The sequence below is a fragment of the Hylaeus volcanicus genome, chromosome 2 (assembly GCF_026283585.1).
Source record: "Hylaeus volcanicus isolate JK05 chromosome 2, UHH_iyHylVolc1.0_haploid, whole genome shotgun sequence".
Lineage (NCBI taxonomy): Eukaryota > Metazoa > Arthropoda > Insecta > Hymenoptera > Colletidae > Hylaeus > Hylaeus volcanicus.
The window spans coordinates 12,009,624-12,033,273 of NC_071977.1; the positions used below are offsets into that span (position 1 = coordinate 12,009,624).

The window sequence follows — 23,650 nt, forward strand, 5'->3', positions numbered from 1 at the left end:
CAAAAAACTTTTGTGTGAAATTGTAGTTTATTAACTACTTTTTTTTTTATAATCAATGATATTCTACATATTCTCGGAAATCTCTAGAATATAGTTCAAACAACAATTATTAGTTTATATAATTAGCGAAATTAACAAGAAAATACGAAAAATCGGTAGAAATATAGAAGCAATAAGTATTCGCACGGTTCTTATGACGAACAAGTTACAGTTGAATTTGTAAAGACTTAAAAAAAAGACTTAAAAAATGCTCTAATAAAGGAATGAAAGAAGATCCTACCCTGAATAACATCGACATTTATGATAGTTAATTTAATGCCTAGAAGAGTTGCAGTAATTATAGAATCAAAGGAAATCCCACAAAGTATTAATTATTTATAAATTAATGTAAATTTCGTTTTTTTTTAAATGAAGTTTTAAAAACTTAACAATTGTACGAATACTTACTGCTTTTATATTTCTATCGATTTATTGTTTTTTTTTTTGTTGATTTCTCACTTATATAAAACACCTAATCTTTTCGTACTGTATCTATTCTAGAGATTTCCAAGAATATGTAGAATATCATTGTTTATACAAAAAAAAGTTAATAAATTACAATTTCACATAGTTTTTTTGGAAATTCGGTGTACGGTCGGTTTTCTTCAAGATCATAGGTTACTATAATGAAAACGTTAAAACTAAATACATAAATTACACAATAACAATATGATATTTAACAAAATCCAACCAAACAAAGCGAATTCCGTTTCTCGCCGTAAACATCGTACAATACTTATTCCTATTTAATTGCTTTATGATAGAAACGCAAACCGCCGCTTAAAAGTGGGGCACTTAAAATGGTTTTCATTTAGCGAAAACAAACCAATATCTTTCCCCGTTTCTTCTTCACGAATGAAAACTCGGTGAGAGTAATCGTTCCATTTAACTTTAAATGGAAGAACCGTTTCGCGGGGAAACATTAATTTTCAGAACGTTCTCCTAGCTCTATTACATTACTTTACAGTAAACGTGAACGAATTTGCATGCATATTAAAACAAGTAATCGAAATGTCATGTTCCAGGGTGCTTTATAAAACATTAGGTACACGAGGCGTTTAACGCGGTATAAGTACCCGTAGAAGAAGCGCAATTAAAATTGTCATTTTTATTCAACGTGTGGCCGATCTATTTCATCCTTTATTCGCTTCTCGAAATTTCTGTCCTGATGAAAATTTTACTCATCCCTATAAGATAGGAAACCTTATGCGACAGAGAACCTGTTACTGCGGAATATCCAAGGTAGCACGCGGTTCGGAAATAAAAATTGGACTTCCGTTATCCAGATAAAAGCACAAGGTGGCGCAGCACATTTATACGACCCCCTGCAACTCGTCACAGAGGCGTTCGAAAATTCAAACTTAAACAAAAACAAACCGTTGAATGCAAGCATCGTATCCAATTTTTTTAAAAAAGATCGACGATCTATGATAACATTTCTGCTTTTGTACCCATTTCGAATAGATTCTGGCGAGCCAGCTAACCGAAGCACGAGCGTCACAACGGAGTTTGAAAATATGAAGTCGCGAACAAAAGGTTATTGGTTATTGAGAAGCGAAACGGGTTCCCTTCTGTTGCATTATAAACGAGAACAAATTTGAACGTTGAATCGTTGCGAATATAATCAGGTTAAAGAGTGAAATTGGAATTTCAAACTTATATTAAACGTGAACATTGTTTATTGTTTTGTGAATACGATCGATGAGACTATTCAAAAGGGAATAACAGGTTTTCCAAAGGTGGCTTTAGAACTGTTTTCTAGCTTACAGTTCCAAAAACATAGGGAAATGAAAACCGGATTTGCAGAAGTTTCCTCGTTTCTTTTTTTTTTTTTTCTTTCGTTGATTTGGAGCAAAATCTCGTTTATTCGTGCATGCAATTCATAATATGCGGCATTCTCAAGACGCTGTGCCCCTTGTCTTAATTACCACGGCCTTCCGGGTGACCCTTTTCATCCTGAAGGACCCAGAGTTTTCACGTTGGGAGTTTCTTTCCCTCGGCGTGCTGTTTAATCGAAAGTTCCACTCGAGTTTTACCGCTGCAGTACTCGTGTTTCTTTTATCGTTCCACATTTCTTCTTTGCCGACACGGTTTCTCCCAGTTTTTCTTTCACCTTTCCAACCCCCTACAAATTCAGCGTTTTTCGTACGGAGGGGGGAAGGGGGGCCAGGGGAATTTAAAAGTTACCGTACGTAATAGTAAATAAACCGAAACGTGAAAATCTCGTTTGTATAGCACGCGAAATTTCGCGCGAAAAAGAAAAGAATTTGGAATAGGAGCCAAACAAAGGAACATAACTGAACCCGTCATTTATTTATTTCAGATTGTTGTTTGCGTCGAAAATGCCCTGTCGTGAAATTTCAATTCATATTTGTATGATTTCCTTACATTGGTCTTGTTATTTTCATTGCACGTGTGAAAGCAACGCAAACTGTAAAAATATGCACGATGTTCCATTAAAACTGAGTCATTTTTAAACATTTACGTTGGAAATATCCTGTTGTAATATTTCAATTTATATTTGAATGAATTCGTTGCATGGTGGGTTGTGTTACTTTAATTACTCATGTGCAAGCAAGGCAAACGAATAGTACTTTGGAAAAATATACACGATGGTGCATTCAAAGTGGGTCACGTTTAAACCTTTTGAACGGTGATCATTGTTTTCAACGGATAGAAATATTTGATACATCTTTTAGTATTTAAAAACACTAACCACATCATCCATGTGCACATTATTTAAAACTGTATTTATTAAAAAATAATAATAAAACTGATACGATACACGATGGTCCATTCAATGTAGGTCACTTTTAAATCTTTTGAACGGTGATCATTGTTTTCAACGGAGAGAAATATTTGATACATCTTTTAGTATTTAAAAGCACTAAGCACATCATCTATGTGCGCATTATTTAAAATTGTATGTATTAAAAAATAATAATAAAACTGATACGATACACGATGGTGCATTAAAAGTGCGTCGATTTTAAACCTTTTGGATGTAGGTCATTGTTTTCAATGCGAGAGAAATATTTAATATATCTTGTAGTATTGAAAAACATATTTTTTTTAAATCGTATCTATTAAAACAAAAATAAAATTGATACGCTAATAAAGAAGCTCGTGAATTTAATATAATAATCTACAAGTATAAAATGGACCTTTCTGAAGCATACTGCAATACTCGAAATTTGTTAAAAAAAATATTCGGCTTTTAATTCACGTGAAATTATCGATAACTACGTTAATCCACATGTTAAAATTTCTTATCAAAACACAATGATAGCCGGCATATAACAATTCAGCCGCGCCACAACTATAGAAGCTCGGCCAGAATAAGAGGAAAGATCCATTATTCCATGGTAGATTCATAAACCTCACGGATGTAGCTATTCATGCTTTAGAAATGCGAATTTTCGTTTACACCTTAATGCTACAAAAGCTCCTCATTAGACTCTCGGTTGTTCGTTTCACTCAGATATTTCCAGATTCAGAAGGTTAACTTGTGGAACAAAATTCGTCGTAGCTGGACGGGGAAAATTTAATCTCGGCTTGATGGATAAAATGCGTCTCAAGCTGATGGCCGTTCCTGTATTCGTTACAACCGAAGAAGCTTGCGGAAACGTCTTCGACTTCTCTTCTCGCGCCACTAACAGGAACAATGCCTTTGGTGGAACCTGAACAGAGACGGTTTTAAAGGGCTTCGTGTACTAAGCCTCTTTTCTTCCGTACTATTTCTCCGGTTCTTAGTCGTGCTTGGTGAAAAGGCCTCCGCTATGAAATCTCATTATCAAAAAGAGTTGGTTCTAGCAGCTCTCGAGCCGCATACAAATAATTGCGCCCCTTCCGTTTCCTCGTTATAGACTTTTATTTGTGGAACGTCTATTAACCCTTGTATTTCTCCCTTGGCGGTAAGTAAGAAATCCAATATTTTGCGCCCGGTTGGCAGACGTCCGAACGGCCTCGCGACGTAACTCGCTGCCAAGGAAAAACTAAACCGAGCTTGAACTCCGACACCCGAGGCATTTACATTCAAATTTCGTTAGTCAGATCGGAGAAGTCGAGAACGGGCAAGGGCAAAAACGATTTCAGGAAATCGATCGCGCCGTGAAAAGTTTTTATTTACTCGGGGAACTCGCGGGGAGCAGTTCGCAAATTTAAGAGATTAAAACATTTGGAACCGTTTATGTAGGGAGCGTAGTTCAACTTTAACGTAAGCTTGAAAATAGATTTTTGAGCATTTGTTACTTGTTACGGTTTGTATATACGTATTTTTTTTTTGTTCACGTTTATTTTTAGTCGCATCAACTCCCCAGGTCATTAGCGACTACTGAGTGATTTGTTCTTTAAATAAGGTTGCTGAGGTGTAAATCGTTGATAAACGAAATTACATCCGTTAAATGTTCTTTACCATTGAGAGCTTTTTTTATATCAAGTGGTATGTTGTGTTTATCCCTTGCAATATTAAACTTTGGATAGACTTCAATCACATGCTGAACTGATAAGTTTGTGTCACAGAGGTTGCATTTCTTTGGAGGATCTCTTGTCATCAGATGGCCATGGGTCAATCTTGTGTGTCCAATTCTTAAACGGGTTAATATTGTTTGGTTGTGCCTGTTAAGTTCCATTGCAGAAGAGGTTTCGTACACGTCACTTCGAACAGAGAGAATTTTTGAGGAGGCATGAGCTTTCCAATAGGAGTTCCATTCACCAACCATTTTTTTCATAAGATGTTTTTTGAAGTCATTGTGAGACATTAGGGTGGTTTTATTGCGCATACTTGCGGCAGATTTGGCTGTTTTGTCTGCGGTTTCGTTGCCTGAGATGCCCACATGAGGTGGAATCCACGCGAATATCACCTCCTTACCAGCTTTCGTTACAGATGAGAGTCTGTTTAAAATATCTTGGATGATAGGTTCGGTTGTTTTAGACTGTTTATTATGCTTCTAGAGTCAGTGAGTAGAATAAATTTGGTTGCGTTGTCAGTTTGCATGATTTGAAGGGCTGATCTTATGGCATACGCCTCGCAAAAAAAGATGGAGCTTATTTCGTCCAGATTGATATACGTATTTTTAATACTGTTTATTTATCCATCATTCATCGTCTATATCCATCGTCAAAAATTGACATAATAATTTATTGCATTAAACGAAGGAATTATTGTAAAGTCTATGTAGAATTGTAGTTGTAGTTACATAAATACTTTCAGAGTCACGAGATACATTATACTTGTACTATCCACTTTGTTCACTTATCATAATTTCCTTTTTATTATTCCTAATATTACATTTCTTCCTTCCTGTTTCATTTCTTCAATTCTTCCAATGTTCCACTTACTATTTAAACTCATAACTTCAGAATATTGAAGAGTGTCCAAAATTTGAAATCGCGGCCGGTAAATATAAACCGGACATCGCAAATTTGTATCGTTAGAGCGAAGATAAAAATTACAAAATATGTTTTGAAATATCAATGTCGTAAATATGTAGAAGTATCAAATAAAAAGATTTTCATAGTTGTTTTTTCATAACAAGAAATAGAATTTGAAGTGACATGAATTGACGTCAGCGGTCGCGAATGTGTTAATTAAATACTGCTCTTATTGACAATATTCTTAATTTAATTTTGAATGATTATCTTCATATTACTCGTTGGCCAGCAGAGCTTAATAACTTTACAATTTGGACCTTTTCAAAAAGAGTCCATTTACCTTTGTTCTTGCTCTTAAACGTTTGATTAGCAATATGCTTGCACATGGTAGAAGTTCGAATACGTTTGTTTTCGCGCAGCTAAGCAGAGCTCCCCTTTTTCCCCCGTCTTGTTGCAACGATGCAATTTCCATCGTTCTATCGCAACTGTCGTGATTGTAGTTTCTTAGCCGAGAGCAAACTCCGTGCTCGTCGCGTCGATGCAAATTGTTCGAGGAAAAACATTGGGCCGGCTCTGGAATTGCTGTAGTTCTGTTTCCACAGCGGCTAGGTATATGTACTTGTGACGATGCAAGCTATAACGCGTCTAGCTTGTCGCATGGAAAAGAAACGCATTTTAATAATTGGACAATCCAATGGAAGTTGGACGCGCGACTCTTTCGTAAATTTCTTAGTTCCTGATTTGTTTAAAGAGAGAAATGATCGCGACAGATTGCTGATTAATCCAGTGGGAGTATCCAGAACACGGCTTGTGCAATTCATTTCTATTTATACAGAAAATTAAATTAGAGTATGTTTTGACTTCCTTATTGTAACATATATTTTATTTCTTATATTTCATATATTTGACTCGTTCACTGCACAAATCGATTAAGGGTTTAGTCGCAGTCAGGAAAATGGAAACGGACAATTTCTTGTGTGTGTGTTTTTTTAAGGTATTAAATAATAATTTTTCTGAATGAAATGTAAATATATTACAAAGTATGTCTTAAAGAACTGTAAAAGAATATTTGTTTTAAAAAAAGGTTAATTCATTTCGTCATAACAGTGGATGGCCACTTGGTTTGCAGTGAGCAAGATTTCTTCAAACTGGTGCACCTGAAAACAAAACTAAAGGTGGATTTAGAAAATATATTAGACTAACGGGTCCCTGATCGAAGGATTTTTTATTTTCTTGTATACTTTTTTTTTATCCTGTATCGAATCGCTTAATTTTAGTGAAAAAATTGAAAATCAACTTCAAATGTACCCCATCTTGTTTTAAATTAATTTTTTCCAAAATCCTTCGTTCAAGGGCCCGCTAGACTAATCTATTTTCGAAATCTACCTTTGTTTTTGTTTTCAGGTAAACTAATATAGAGAAATCTTGCTCACCGCAAAACTATGTTTTTAAATCATCGTCTACATCATCGGCTGTTATGATGATATAAATTAAACGTTTCTTAATACAAAAAATGTTTTTTAGTTCTTTAAAACATGCGTTATGATATACTTAATTGTTACTTCTGCAAATTATTATTTAATAATTAAAAAAAAAATCATAAAGAAATGTCGTTTTTCCTTTTCCTGACTGCGACTAACCTCTCAACTCCACTTTTTGAGAAATCTTAAATTTAAGCGTCAAAGCACTTGGTATAGTCATAACTTTTATATTTATAATAACTTTCCTGAATAATAAAGATTAATACTATTAAAAGACAAAATGTTTCTTGGCCATCGAATAGTAAATAATTTATTTTTTATTATTATTACTCATTTCATCGCATTTCTCAATTTTTTGTTTTATGGAGTTAATCGATTTGTGCAGTGAACTCATTTATGGATTTGTTCGCATTCTTGTGTATCGTTACTCTCAACCTTGAGACTCCAAAATTGCTTACTCCATTTCTTGCTTAATTACTTAGGTTTCCCGGAGTATAGGTTTAATGTGAAAATGCAATTAAGCAAATATTCAATTCCCCGTGAAACTCGTGAAAACGGCCACCCAAACACTTGAAACGTTGAAAATTTATGGCGACAATCCCCCATACGGAAGGATGTGAATACTTCAAAGACGGCCAAGAGCATTTGAGCGACGACAAACGGCCACGTCGTCCGGAGTTGGCGAACAATGACGAACTTGTGCAGAAAGTTTGTGAACTCGTCGCCATCGATTCGAATGTGACTGTGTAAATTCAAGCAGAGGAATTTCGAGTCGGTAAAGATTCAATTCACCAAGTTGTAACTGAAAATTTGAAGAAACGGAACGAATCTGTGCCCGATTCGTCAATTCTGGAATCCCTATCTCTTCTACATAGCTCGTCTTCCTTCGCTGTCACGATTCGATTCTGTTCCCCTTACTGCCCAATCTTGCCTCCGAAATCTTGAATTAACGTTTGATCTTCCTTAACTGGCGATTGGTACCCTGGCATTTCTTTCATTTATTCTGTTGAACTATTTGAAACTCATATTATCAATCTTCGGTTCTTTTCTTCCTTGATTACTGTGATGTAGCTTATGCTCCTGGTCTTCGTTATCGATTTTTTCAAGTTATACTTTCTCAGTCTTTAGTGGCTGATCTGTTTCATCACTGACTATGAAACGTGCCTTATTGCCTTTGTCTTTTCTCTAAAGTGTCTGAACTGATACTTTTCCAGCTTTTTGGTGCTTTTTTTTTATCACTAGTTGTGTGGTATTCTAAACTCATACGTACTCAATCTTTAGTTATTTATCTCTTTAATTAATGATTGTAAGATGTGGTATACAGGGTGATAGTCAATTTTAGTGATACAGTGCTCTAACTCCAAAACTATCGGCCGAATGCAACATTTCAAATATGGAAATTGCACGGTAAAGTGGGGCTCATATTTCAGCGAGAAGGAATTTTTGTTAACTTTGTTATTTAACGAGATATGATGGTCAAGTTTCGTTTTTCAAATGGAACTATATATTTTTTTTTATACCATACGATAGTACTGTCCAAGACGAATTCATTAAGCTTTAATGTATTTACCCGATTTTTATTAGTTTTCAAGCTATAACGCTTCAAAGTTTGCTAATTTTCCACATTGATCCAGTAAGCTATGTATGGCTCTTGTCTTTCTCGTCGAGTCTCTAAACCCATAGTTACTCAATTTGCAATTTCTACTAGCCAAGGAATATAAGAGAACACTCTCTAGGCTCCACCAAATGATGTATTGATGCATTTCTTCTTCAATGTTTATATTGACTCGTAAGTAGACTGCGGATCTTTATGCAAAATAAAATCTTTGCAACCGAATCTACGTAAATTCAACCTAAATAGGAATTTATTTTATTCTGCAAATATTATAACACGAACCTTACTTCCAATCTTTTTTATATTCTTGTATATTGTTTGCATTTTGTAATTTCTTGCACATTCAAATTTCCTATAAATGCATAAAGATCCGCAGTCTACTCACAAGTAAGCCCATGTTGGTATTCGTCAAACACAAATAAATGCTAGAAAGTGAAAATAAAATATATTAAATTTTCCTAACCGCCATCCCTATTTGACAATATATCACGCAATTACGTTTCCAATATAGTTTCTCATTTCTTCCTTTTCCAACACAGAAAATAACTCGAAAGCACCGTTTAAAATGAAAAATCCCCGTCAGAATACACCTAAACCCTGCAGTACAATACAGATAAAAGAATGTACGACGTTTTTCCAATAAAATGGAAAAGAATCGCGCGTTAAGGGGTTAAAAATGTGTCAAATAAAAGAAGAGAATTGTAATAACCGATTCCAGTCCACCGTATCCTCGAACGTTCGCTATGAAAAATAAAAAATGGTCGACCATGGAACGAGGTTACCGCCACCCTTAACCGAAATTTCCAGCGAGCAGTCGACCAGGAATATCTCCAGCTGGGAATCGGGGATATCTCCGTCGGCGAAAAAACGAAAACAATGTTCGTCCACGTTGAACGGTGCTCCCTTGTAATATGGTAGCAAAGTGCAGCGTGCATTTCCCCTACGGAGAGACCAGCCATACCGAAATACGTTCATTACCGGCTCACCGTAGTTTCCTGGTTAATCCTTCCTTACTCTTGGTACGCTTCGAGGATGCTTCTCCTTCGGAACCGTCGACAGAAATGCATCCCATTGATCCCACCTCGATGCACCCACATCGTTCCACGAATGACCAACTTCCCTGATTCCTCGCGCTTCCTCCCAGCGTTTGGAAATATACGACTTCCCCTAGCGAAACTCTTGCCTCCCGGGCAAGGGATAATGGCGAAAAATGATGAAATTTATGGTTCCTACGAAAGATAGAGTTACGATGGAAAATTCACGACTGGAGGACCCAGGGAACCTGGAAAGTAGCTCTGGAGAACTTGTGGTACTGGCTCGGATGTATTTCTTAAATATTAGACTCGTTCATTTCAACCCACTACTTTCCGAGACTTCATAAAAAAAACGTACATTTGTCGACTAACGTATACTTTAGTATGATTGCTTGGTATATACCGTTGGCAACTTTCATGTGGCGTTCTAACTGCTTCCTTAAAACAGGAAAAACATTTTTCTTTGCTACCTCTAGTAGTTTAATAACTTGATCAACAATTGGACTATACAGGGTGTTCAGGCTATTACTAGCCAGCGTTTTTCTCGTAAATGGTACGTATGACAAAAAAATGAAAGAGGAAAAATTTATGTTGTTTTTTGTGTGCAATGTAACCAGGTATATAGATCTTTTGTATTTGTACTATTTTCTGAGAAATGAAGGTTATCTTCAGTTTTTTAAATGGAATGGTATAGTTTTTGTACAAAAATATGGTAGAGTATCGAATTCTAAATAAAAAAGTATTGACATTTATTAGCCCTGAACCTAATAGGTAACCAGTAATTTCACTTTATTACTTGAAAATGTTTTTAACGTAATATCAAGATGGAGATTCAAACAAGTGTACTACGAATTCTTTGTAAAGAAAAACATCATCCCTGTCACCTAGCACTTCATCAGGAGCTCCATACCTGTACACATCGCTGTCCTGCGGAAATCTGTGACAAGGTTGAATGTCCATCTCCATATTACATTAAGAAAATTTTCAAGTAATAAAGTGAAATTACTCGTTACTTATGAGGTTTACGGCTAATAAAGGTCAATACTTTTTTATTTAGAATTCGATACTCTACCATATTTTTGTATAAAAAATATACCATTCCATTTAAAAAAACTGAAGATCACCTTCATTTCTCAGCAAACAGTATAAGTACGAAAGATTTATCTACCTGGTTACATTGTACATAAAAAACAGTATCACTTTTTCCTGTCTCAGTTTTTTGTCATTTGTATCATTTACGAGAAAAACGCTGGCTAGTAATAGCTTGAATACCCTGTATATTAGACAACGAGTTATATTAGACTTTAATATGCCAATACAAATGCATCTACATGTAGCAAACAAATGGAGAAATAGGGCACATTGTGAGATTGAAATTTATTCATTATTATAGAATTACGTACTTTCGCAGTCCAAACTTTCCGATTTCAGTACATTTTTATCGAGCCTCACTCGACATAGGAACGCAAATGGTTGATGAAGCAAGTATTCAATAATACTTGTAAATAAATATTTTTCATAACTTATGCAGAGTTAACGACGCGTTTCGTGTTTAACATTGGAACACGTTCAACGAGAATATATTAAACAGTCCAACACAGATTGCGTTCAAAGCACACTCGTTCTCTTGTAACATGATACGCATGTGTTGCTTTAATATATTCCAATTCGTTACAAGTCGTGTACAACACGCGAAAACAACACGCCAGAATGATAGAATCTACTTGAACGAGCTCCTGTGATATTAATTCCTTGTGAGACCATCAAAGATTTTTCCTAAGAATATTAGTAAATCTATACCATATAGACTACTACTTTGAAAAAATATCAGATCAGTGTTTGTCGTATTCTAAAAACTGAACAGCGACAGAAGAAGAAAAGGAAGACATAATCGATCTGTTGAAATTCATTCTTTCTAGAAAATATGATTATTATAAAAATTTAAAGATAAATTTATTCCGTATGTTGGTGCTCTACTAGTAGCAGTAATTTTAATAGCAATGAAATACAAAATTTGTTAAAGCTTAAAGTATAACGGTATTATTTTATTTCTATTTTCACTTGCTCGAATCAATTAACATTATCCATAACCTACCATGACGTACCCCTCCAAATCATGGAACTTTTGTATAAAAAGTTTCCTCACACAATGCATAATTTAGAAGTTGATCAAGGTGCCCAAGCACCCCGTATATTCAAAGTGTCTTATAAAGTAGCTTTCGAGTAACGTCTATCAGACGAGTTCGGTCTTCCCCGTCAGTCTTCCATCTTCGAAATGCCGACGTGGCAGCGGCGTTAAAAATTCATTAGCATCGGAAAGAGTGTCACTTAATCATGAGTCACTTCGTCGACCGTGCACGTCGTCCTTGAGTTAAGGGAGAAACCTGTAAATCGGGATAAAAACCGTAAAGCAGAATAGCCGACGTAGGGAAACCTAGGGGTTCGCAATGTCAGCTAAAAATGGCTGCAATAAAATTTAGAATCTTAATTGGTAGGACGAATCGTCAAGATTGTTGAAAAATTTTAAAACAAATTTTTCGAAAAGTAGTAATAGTTCAGTTTTAGCTATCAGGATAAAAACCAGAAAGCAGAATAGCAGACGTAGGGAAACCTAGGGGTTCGCAATGTCAGCTAAAACTGGCTGCAATAAAATTTAGAATCTTAATTGGTAGGACGAATCGTCAAGATTGTTGAAAAATTGTGAAACAATTTTTCGAAACGTTACATAATAGCTTATATGGCATTATAACACTTCATCTACTGAGAACCTATCCATTGGGAACTGTTCATTAATCACGTAAGGGTCCTGAGAGAGAGGAGGGGTTTAAAAAATCTCTACATGACCTTTCCTCGGAAATTCGCCTGGAATCGATTTGTTTCCTTACTTTAAGATTCTTTCGAATCTTACAACACGCGCCTTCCAAAGACTAAATTATTTTTTAAAAGAAATTTGTTATTTATCTCAAATACTAACGTGTTCTAGCGTAACTGAGCCTTTTCTAACAGCATTTAATTACGAAAATAGTACAAATGGGATTCGTTAAGTTTCCCTTAAAAATAAACTGTATGCATAATACATGGCGTCGCGCAAAGTATACATCATGCGCAACCCCGCTATCTGCATTGTTGCATTATTCAGGAACGGCGTGTGTCCCAGAATCGAATGATAATTAATATTCGCTAGGGAGCTACCAATTAGCGGAATCCGCACCCGACTGAACATAGAAGAGAGATCCCTTCCAGGTGTACAGATGTGATACTGTAAGACGGTGGAATCTGATGACATAATTTTTTACTACTACTACTACTACTAATTTTTTACAACTATGATATCACACATAACGATATCAGGTTGAATCGAAAAGTTTCGTTTGTTTTTATTAGTAAGTAATGGATTCGTACACAATATTTGATGTTTTTATATTCACTGATGGCTACAATAAACAAAGTGACAGAGAATCAAGAACTGTTGTATAAAATTAACAAGGGTATTTCAATTTTCACGTGTGAAACTTACACAATCTTACAGGGGTTACGATTTAGAAGAACCTTAGAGGAAAATCTTTTCGTTGTATTTGCTAACTTTAAGGCAGTTATGCTAGCCACGATCTTATTACCACAACAAAGACAATAGATGATACCTGAACTAGCCATACCGTGAATAGAAAAAATGTCCTGAACTTGTTCGGATTCCATCACATCTGGGAATTGTTAATAACGAAAGAGCAAACGCAGCTGTAGAAAAATTCACTTACGTTAGGATAACTATGTGTCAAAATGTCACACACACTGGAGTAACAAATTTAATTGAGAAGAAAGCAATGCTGGTGAAAGCAAGTCTGGAACGAAAAATGGATCGACATCGATACCAACGAGATTTCATCAAATTTAAAAATCAATCAGCGAGAATATTCCAATTCTATCAAGTAAATGATTGCAAACAACACTAACGAGATTAATAATTGGCTACAGAAATCTGGCGCGATGCTTCATAATAACTAAATCGTAATCACCATCGTGCAACTCTTGTATTAGGTTGTCCCAAAAATTTCTTTCGAAATTTGTGCTCAATTATTTTTTGCGGTAGTGTTTATATAAATAGACAATCCAATTTGTTAGATGTTGATGTTGTAACAGTAATGGAGCAAAATGAATCGTACACAATTCAATAATGTAACATTAGACATAAAATATTGTGTATGTATTACTTATTAATAAAACGAAAGAAACTTTTGGAACAACCTAATAATAAACATCTCACAGTAAAACATATAGTTGAAGTATATATAATATATAAATAATACGTTATTTCACTTAATGTCTCGAACAATGTTATTTCGTCAATGAAAGTAACACGTATGAAAATAATTAGAAAATATGTAACTATTGTGATTTGTGAGCTTGTCATTTGAAATAATATTTTAAATAACGTCATTTCAAAAGTGCCCGAAACAAGAAAAATATTATGGACTTACTATTATCGCTATCATCACTTCAGTAAAACCATAAATTCTCCAGGCGTATCCACACAACATGAACATCTATAATCTGAATATTCATAGACAAGCTTATTGGTATACAAATTGGATGATAATATACATGCTGTTAGTTAATAATTGCTTGTTTGAGACGTCAAACTTTACCATTCAAGAATTATAGCTTATTCGAGATTGTGAAATTTACTGCTGATAGATAATAGCTTCTTTGGGACTGCAAAATGTACTATTAATAAACAATAGTTTGTTTGTTGATGCAATATTTTCTATTTTGTATAAACTAAGATAATTCAGTAGTTCGTTATCATTTTTCCTGAAGGATTTTTGCTACGAATGGACAAAATACGTATTTTGAATAAAATGAAATAGAATTTAAATTGTAAAATGGAATCATATCGGAAACAGAAAAACTTGTATGTAAAACTGATCCAAATGAATCAATATTACAAACACATCGCAATATTGTGTTTTTTATCAATTATTCAAATAAAATTTCGTTTAATGTTGATCGCAAACGAATACAATGAATATCGTCATTTAAACTCCACATGAACTCAACCACTATCGAGATCGGAAACGATTGAACTGATTCTAATTAGGTCACCTGTGACGTCCGTACAAAAATATGTCAATAATTTATTTGCCCTCGGGTTAAGCGAAAGCTTTTAAACAAGAACTACTACAAATATTGGAATACTCGTCCCAGTTGTTATTGAAACTTTTAGCGATGTAAGCAAATTATTTTCAACTCTGCAAGTTTTCAAGAGTTAATTGATTTGTACGCGTGTAATTTTCAAAAGTAACATCTAAAATAGAGATGGTAATTTAAAAGACGTCTGAAAACACGTTTGTGCAAATTTAATTTATCAATGTTATTCAAACAGATGAGAAAATTCTTGCAGTGGAAGCATTAAAAAAAAAAGATATTTATTTTCAATATTTCTAATTGAATAAACAGAATTCGTAGATGGATAAAGGCTAGTCAGATCTTACGAAGTTTAATATTTCGTGAACTATCGATCGAAAATGTTGAACGATGTTCAATGTCATAAACTTCGTTTTAATTAGCCACATATTTGAATATTTTAAGGGCTGCCAATCCACGGTTTAACTCTAGTGGCTTTAATGGTATCCAAAGAAACATCTTTACATAGACGTAAGCCTGTCTCTGGGTTTACACAAATTGTATCCGGTACGTAGGATACGCAAATAAGAATTTCCCTTCTAAGGGGAGATTCTGTGAATGGCGACATGATAAATTGATTTCATCGTGAAGCCTGGAATAAATTTTTCTCCTCTCGTTCCGTCGTATTGGGAACGAACTAAGGGTGGAATCCTTCGGTGGATAATAGACCTTCGGATTTTTAAATAAGTTCCCCTTATCATTCCATTCATTACAGTTATATTTTATTATTCGAGTCGACCCATGGATTCACGTGTACTTTTATTATAATTAATGACAAGCTCGAAGAGTCTCCGAGCTACGCGGTTGCTTATAAAGTATACTTCCATTTCAACAAACTTGTGGTTTCTGGTGTTCTGTTCTCCCTTCCGAACCGAGCAATGTTTTCCTCTGACATTTTCTCTTAAAACAACAAACACAGAGTAAGAGTAAGAGTAAGATAAGAAAGTTCAAGCAAACATTCATATTTGACAAATTTATCCTCGCAGTAGTTTATCCTACGAAGTGTTAAGTTATATAAAAGTTTATAGTGTTAACCCTTTGCGATCGTAGGTCGAGCGAGGCTCGTAAAAAATATACTGAAACCATAAAACCAAGCCAGTGAAAGTTTAAACGGCACGCAAACACTCATTGTTGATATCCTTACTTTTTGATAGATTGCGTCTTGAACTTAGAACTCTCCCTATTTCGCCAGCTTCCTTCGGAGTTTCCTAATTCCGTTCTCAACAGAGTTTTCCTGGCGTATGGGCCAACAGGGCGCTAAGGACTAATGAAGAACGCGTGATCATGTTACAGGTGCTCCCGAGGAGAAACTTTGGGCCAACATACCAGGTGGGCCGTCGCCTCCGTTCCGTCCTACAACGCAGAGGACAACGACGACAAGCGTCGGGACGACCTACAGGCCGTGGAGAACACGACCGACCCACAGGCCGTGGAGAACACAACCGACCAGACCGAATCACTATCCAAACGACGACCGACCCCGACGCCCTGATCGTTACCCTCAAAAGCCGGATTACAGAACGGAGAGGCCGGAGGATCGACCTCAGAGGCCTCACAAGCCTCACAGACATCACACAACATCGACCACCACTACGACCACCACCACCACCACCACCATGAGGACGATAACAAACACCCAGAGGCCGAGGCATCGATGGCCACCGACACCCAGGACCGACGTCCCGGATAAATGTGACACCAGCTACGACGCCATTAGCATTATTCGCAGGGAGATCTTCGTGTTCAAAGGACGGGTGAGCATCGAATAAACGGAATTTAAATTTCGAGCCAATAAGATTTTATAATTAATCCTCTGTGGGTTAAAGTGATTTTCCCGCAGACACAACTTGCAAGACATTCACTTTAGGTAACTTCAGGTACAGGGTGCGGCAGAAATAACTCCCACATTTTAAACAACGATTGAAAAAAAGTGGTACGAGATACCACCAGAAACTCTTTATTTCTTACATCTAGATATAAAAAAAGTTTTTTTACTTTATGTTTTAAAAATTATGTCGTCCAAATGGTAGCCTTTAACGGGCGATACACATTTGAAGTCGTTCTTGAAATTTTTCCATCACTCTCGCTAGCATTTCGGGGGAAATTCTTCCAATTTCCGCTTGGATGGCCTTCTTTAATTCAAGGACCAAGGACGATGTTTGATAACCTCGGCCTTGAGGTATTCCCACAGAAAAAAAGTCACATGGACTTAAATCCGCCGAGCTACGGTGACCACGAAACTCTTTCGCGTCAAGACATCACTCGACCCGGAAACACCATCTGCAAAATTTCGCGCTGACGACGCCTTGTATGTACCGTAGCTCGGCGGATTTAAGTCCATGTGACTTTTTTCTGTGGGGATACCTCAAGGCCGAAGTTTTCAAACATCGTCCTTGGTCCTTGAATGAACTAAAGAAGGCGATCCAAGAGGAAATTGAAAGAATTTCCCCCGAAATGCTAGCGAGAGTGATGGAAAAATTTCAAGAACGACTTCAAATGTGTATCCAAGGTGGCCGTAAAGGCCACCATTTGGACGACATAATTTTTAAAACATAAAGTAAAAAAAACTTTCTTATATCTAGATTTAAGAAATAAAAAGTATCTGGTGTTATCTCGTACCATTTTTTTTCAATCGTTTTTTAAAATGTGAGAGTTATTTCTGCCGCACCCTGTACTTTATTTTTTGATATTTCAAGTTGATGGTGCTGCTAACCGTCTATGAATATTGTTATTAGTTATCAGAGACATAATATAATTATGACGTATCATCTTGTGAAAAAGCTAAAATTATTTGGTTGGTTATTAAATATCGATATATTACCACGTGACCTAAAAGTTACACGGGCCTACAGAGGATTAATTATCAAACATTCCTATGTAAATAAAAATTTCAAATATCGAATAAAAGATGACAAATTTCTATCTATCAAACATCTAACACGAGTCAAATTTAACACAAAACGAACGACTTTCGTGCATTAATAAAAATAAAAGTCTATAATTGTAATGCTTCCTAATATTTACTACAGTCAAATTTTAAGTATTTTTTTCGTATTATTCCTTCCTTAATTATTCTATTAGGTTGTCCCGAAAGTTGCTTTCGCGAGTTGGACTCAATCATTTTATGTGGTCGTGTTTATATAAATAGACAATCTAATTTCATAGATATTCATGTTGTAACAGTAATGGAGCAAAATGAATCGTGCACAATTTAGTAATGTAACATTAAACATAAAATATTGTGCATGTATTACTTATTAATGAAGCGAAAGAAACTTTTGGGACAACCTAATATATAAAAAACCGCACAAAATAACACCAGTCGTGCAATATTATTACTTGAATTTATAATTTAAAAATATACTTCTATATATCTCTTCCCAAAGAAGACAACTGGAAATATAATTAGATTTGTCGAAACTGAGAATAAACTACAACAGACTAATAGAATAAACTTTCTCTGGATGAACCTAAAATTTCTTACATACGCAAACTGTTTCAGTACCTGTGGAGGATCGGCGACCAAGGATTATACGAGGGATACCCAGCGGAAATTACGCGTTTGTTCAATCTACCTGAGGAAATCGATCACGTAGACGCCGTTTACGAGAGGCCTGATAAGAAAATAGTTTTCTTCATCGGCAAAATGTACTACGTTTTCAACGCCATCAATCTCGAGCCTGGTTACCCGAGACCATTGACGATATTGGGACTTCCGGAGTCATTGGAGAAGATCGACGGCGCGATGATCTGGGGACACAATGGGAAAACCTACTTCTTCAGTGGATCCATGTATTGGAGGTACTACAAATTTTCTATTTGAATTTCTATGAGAATGTGCGATTTAAGTTAAATTTAATTAAAATAAACAAAACGTTTCGAAATAATTATTGAGAGTAGAGCTAAAATGTTAGTGAAGTTAATTGACATGTATACTCCGATCAAGCATAGCTTATTTAAGAGACATTTCGACTTTTAATTAATATCTTTTTCAGTACAAGAATATTATAAATACGTAAAACTATAAAAGTGTCAAATTCAAATTAAATTTAATCAGAAAAATGTTCCCAAATAATTATTCAACGAACATTTCGTCGTCATTGAAGACTAAACAATCATAAGTCGTGACAAGCGACTAACGATTAATTTAATCGTCAATTGTCGTGAAAAATTAATTTCAGTAATCGACTGCCGTTGATCATAATTAATTCTAGTCAAGTTTACTGTTGAATTAGTCAAGTAATTCCCAGGTTTGATCTGGAGATATTCTGCACATTTATTACGAACGTAATTTTATAAATAAAAGTACATTTTTGAAGATATTTCTATAAAGACTTTAACAAACGATAACTAAATTCACGCAGGTTCGACGAATCCGTAAACTACGTAGAACTGGATTATCCAAGAGATATAAGTATGTTTGCTGGAGTGGGGAATGATATCGATGCTGTTTTCCAAGGGAAGAATGGTGAGTATATTTCCATATTATGACTTTAAAGCAGTAGTTTAATTCTTATACCAAGTATACAGTGGGTGTAGAATGTATTCGTACACCGATAAATTTCCCAAAAAACTTTTGTGTGAAATTGTAGTTTCTTAATTTCTTTTTTTATAATCAATGATATTTTACATATTCTCGGAAGTCTCTAAGATAGATATAGTCTAAACAACATTTTGTAGTTAATAGAATTTGTGAAATTAACGAAAAAATGCGAAAAGTGGGTAAAAGTGGGTAGAAGCAATAAGTATTTGTACGATTCTTATGACGAACCATTTACAGTAGAGTTTGTAACGTAAACACATTAGTTTATTGTTCCGTACGAATTAGAAAACATCAAATTTACAGTAAAGTACTTTTAAAAATGGCTCTAATAGTGGAATGGAAAAAGATCCCACTTCGAATAACTAATAATTTAGTTCATTTAATGCTTAGAAGAGTTACAATAATTATAAAATCAAAAGGAAATCCCACGAAGGAAGTATCATATACTTATAAATTAATGTAAATTTCTTTTTTTCTTAATAAAGTTTTAAAAATTAAACAGTTGTGCGAATACTTATTGCTTCAACATTTCTATCGATTAATGGTCGATAATTTTTTTCTTATTAATTTCGCAACTTATATAAATAGCTATTTTTTTTTGTAATCTATCTATTCTAGAGATTTCCGAGAATATGTAGAATGCCATTGTTTATAAAAAATAAGTTGATAAATTACAATTTTACATAATTTTTTAGAAATTGATCGGTGTACGAATACTTTCTACACCCACTGTACTTGCAATGTGTTAGTAAGTGTGTATCCACATTTTTCTACATTGAAGATCCTCTTTCTTCCCCCTTGGATTATGCAAGGCACCCCCCTAGTTTGTAAAACACTGCTTCAAAGAGAAATCTGAAGGAACGACGGCATATTACATGAAAGGTTTCTTTTGCAGGCAAAACGTATTTCTTCAAAGGAAAGGGCTTCTGGGAATTCGATGATTTGAGGATGAAAGTCGCCCACGAGAAACAAAAATTATCGGCGCCCGCCTGGATGGGCTGCCCCCGAGAGTTGGAGACCAACGACGTCGAGAATTATCCAAGGAAATCAAAAATCATGGCCTCGAGCGACGCGTCGACACTTCCAACAATTTCTCTCGGGTTATTTTTTATAGCATATTTTAGAAAATATTTGTAAACTGTGATATTTATGTAAAGCCGCGTACAAGTACGAACGCGTACACGTTCCGATTTGCACGCGACTAAATTTTAACGCACTTCCCTTATACTGACTATGTATAATTAAAGTAATTTTAATAAAGTAATTTTTAAATAATTTTAATAAAGAATTTTAATAAGGAAGGACTATTCACTCCAGTTACTACATTCTCACTTGCCTGATCCAGATTAATACTTGTTTAATAAATAAAGAAATTTGTTTAAACGTCGAATAACTTCCGAAATAATATCGTCATACTGTTTCGAAAAATTAACTCCTTACCCTACTCCTTTAGCAATTTTTAATTGAAGTTGTCTTTAAGAAAAGGCCTTAAAATATTATTGAACTCATATATTTAACAAAACATGTACACGTTTATTTGATGGGTCAATTTTAAACGATATGTGAACAGAATTTCTTTACAATTTTTATATTCTGCTGTAGCTAGTGGACTCCATCTTGAATACATTCCTTGGCATAGTTGTTCCAAACATTATACTTGAGCAACAAAATATCGCGACCGCGGTGCATTCAGAAAAGCGTAATTGTACAAGTAAACACTTGTTATTGGACTTGAATTTTACTGTGAGCATAAATTATTTGAATCCCACCGCGGTACGCATTATGAACTCTCTATCTTTAAATTTTCTTTCCCCCATAAAATATTTCACATTTAATCTATACGATGATAAAGCTTTGTTGAACATTTCGTTTCTTCTTCACGATATTAGAGACGTAGATCAGGTGGCGAATATGGATCCCAAGGATTGACTAATCTTAATGTAGTTTGAACGATAGTGTCTACCTCTGCCATACCACCTATTCCAGTATCACCACACATAAGAGTTTTAGAAATGCAAGTTACTTCCTTGTATCCCCAAGACTTAAGCAGAGCTACCTGAATAAGGTGGAAACGTTTGAGATAGATTACATAATATCATGAGACTTACGTTAAACAGATATTGATAAATATAAAATACAAATTGCAAATACAAAATTCATAATACCTGTGGTGCAGTAACTGGATGTTCCCACATTTTTGTATTCATAGCAGGACAAAAAACTAATGGCTTTGAAGGATTCCATGCACGTGCTACACAGGTCAAGATATTGTCGCATATACCGCTGGCTATCTTGCCAAGTGTGTTAGCATCTAATGGAGCAATTAAGAACAAATCAGCCCATTTAACCAGATCGATATGTAACACAGGGTCGCCTCTATCTTGCCATGCAGCCCATTCTACGGTATCCGATAAAACTTGAATTCCAGAAGGTAGATCTGCTTCTTTCAAAAAATGCTTAGCTTTTTCAGTAACCACTATTCTCACTTCCAAATTGTTCTGCCATAATTTCTCTACTAACTGTGGCAATTTAATTGTGGCTACACTGCCGGTGCAACCAATCAAAACTTTCTTTCTAGGCATGTTTGACATATCAATAGACCTTGTATTGTTTTAAATATTTTGTTATTTACTACTTTTTACTATATAAAATGCAATTCTTTGGCGTCAATAATACCTCGATACCAAATAGGCCAGATCCACCCAAGCACGACAAGAAATGCTTTACTACGAATAGGTCACCAAATGCCTTGATCAATTCAATCCACAGAGAACTACAATTAACAGAGCTCTAAGCTTAAGAGTGGTTTAACTTTTTAAATTTCTATGACAAATGTGCTACGGCCTCTACGCAACAGGCTGTCTTAAATGCTTAATAATTCGTTTGAAAGTCCCTCCACTGCACTCAAATTATTCGAATTGTCACATTAATCCGTTTATCTACCGAAAGAAAATCACTATTAAAGATGTCGAGTCATCATTCGCCAATCTTCTTATCTAAACATATATGTATATGTGTGTACGTGATTATCTGCAAAGTTCTATGCATATTCTAGAGAATCCATCGATTTGTTTTCCCAGATGAAACAAAAATGACCAGACAGAAATGTTCATAAATACTGGTCAATCGTTAAGAACTTCAATAAGAGAATCGATTGGCAATAAATCGCTGCTGTTATGTCTCCTTGACCTGGTCAGCGTAACCCATATTCGACCACTCTTCCTGTGCCATCAATTGGTTTTCCATTCGGCATGCGAGATAATCTTTTGCTTCGTTTCTACATATCGTGTTTTCGTTTTTATTCTGATATAGACACTTCATGTATTTGACCATTTCCAATTTGCAGACACCCTCATGGTCGAGTGGAAAACTGCCCTTTTCCGGTGGTATGGGCGTAAACGACTTCCTTGAATACGTGTACGAGGTCATCACTAATCCTCAGCGGTGTTCATGCAGAAAAATCAAATTAAAGAACGAAACGTACGAGAATTCTCTTGCACGCAAATTTCTCACAAACCACACGATAAACTGCAACCACCATTACGACAAACTTGGACAAACTGCAGACGAGAGCGCCACATGCGACGATACTTTTAACTCTACGATAGTAATTAATACGCAGCGTATTCTTTTACATTTCAAATGAATGCAATCATTCAATTGATCAAGCTTTGATCTATCGTAATAATCACGTCTATTCTTACAGTAAAATCTATGTTTATACTACACTTTTTGTTCAAAATGATCTTTGTGACAAACGCTAAGCATTTGTCCCTTTACATTCTGTAAAGATCAACTTATATGGAATCATAAATTTAATTATTTAATCTATTATTCAGTTGTAATTACTTCATTCACGCCTTCAGCTTAATAACTAAATTCTGTCTAAAACGATAAAATTTGTATACATAGTTAGTAACTACCCGCTGTGGAACTGGGTCAATTATTACCTATTCTATTTGATGTAAATATTATGATGAATATTCAGATGAATATAGATGAATCATAGATGGAACTACATCTTACGTCTTTCTAACAACCCTAATTAACAACCGAAGATGAATTAGACAAAAATTGGGGAAATATTGTCAGTTTTACTGACAATGAATGAATTGAGCGGTGATCAGACCTAATTCGACGATAAAACGCCGAAGTTTGTAGAAAAATAGTTTTTGTCTACAAATAACAAGCCCAAATAATATTTATCGACATTTTAGTACAAATATAAAGAAATACTCTTAAAAAGAAACAAAATTAACAGTATTATATGAGCTTTTTATTTATTATAATATCAGGATAATCAGCGCCATCGGTGGCAAAACGCTCAAATTTGTTGTAGAATGGTTCCTATCTTTAGCCACTAGATAGAGCTATGGGGTAGATA

The 23,650-nt window shown here is 35.1% G+C and overlaps 3 protein-coding genes across 4 annotated transcripts in view; 1 reads left to right on the forward strand and 2 right to left on the reverse strand.

Annotated features, from left to right (window-relative positions):
• LOC128873034 (matrix metalloproteinase-2) overlaps positions 1-20,541 on the forward strand; it is a 205,677-nt gene extending 185,136 nt beyond the window's left edge. For both annotated transcript variants that reach the window (XM_054116315.1, XM_054116316.1), the window contains 4 exons: positions 16,017-16,477; positions 18,226-18,524; positions 19,088-19,191; positions 20,162-20,541. In XM_054116315.1, the coding sequence (XP_053972290.1) occupies positions 16,017-16,477; positions 18,226-18,524; positions 19,088-19,191; positions 20,162-20,403 (1,106 nt within the window). In that variant the 3' untranslated portion in view covers positions 20,404-20,541. The remainder of the gene's footprint in view (positions 1-16,016; positions 16,478-18,225; positions 18,525-19,087; positions 19,192-20,161) is intronic.
• A 219-nt stretch (positions 20,542-20,760) lies between these two features.
• LOC128873035 (phosphopantothenoylcysteine decarboxylase) lies at positions 20,761-22,445 on the reverse strand. The gene is made up of 2 exons (XM_054116317.1): positions 21,432-22,445; positions 20,761-21,322 (listed from the first exon to the last, which is right to left on the reverse strand). Exons 1-2 carry the CDS (start codon positions 21,855-21,857, stop codon positions 21,152-21,154), a joined length of 597 nt encoding a protein of 198 aa, XP_053972292.1. The 5' UTR covers positions 21,858-22,445; the 3' UTR covers positions 20,761-21,151.
• On the reverse strand, positions 22,405-22,925 carry LOC128884881 (cytochrome c oxidase assembly protein COX19). The gene is given in 1 exon segment (XM_054138547.1): positions 22,405-22,925. A coding segment is annotated over 1 exon segment (291 nt). The 5' UTR covers positions 22,696-22,925.
• Positions 22,926-23,650: the final 725 nt, after the last annotated feature.

Excerpts from the sequence above, each read along its gene's own strand:
- LOC128873035 (XM_054116317.1), bottom strand. The coding sequence starts at position 21,857 with ATGTCAAACATGCCTAGAAAGAAAGTTTTGATTGGTTGCACCGGCAGT. Across the intron at positions 21,323-21,431 it reads ATCCAGTTACTGCACCACAG|GTAGCTCTGCTTAAGTCTTG; the intron begins GTATTATGAATT and ends CACCTTATTCAG.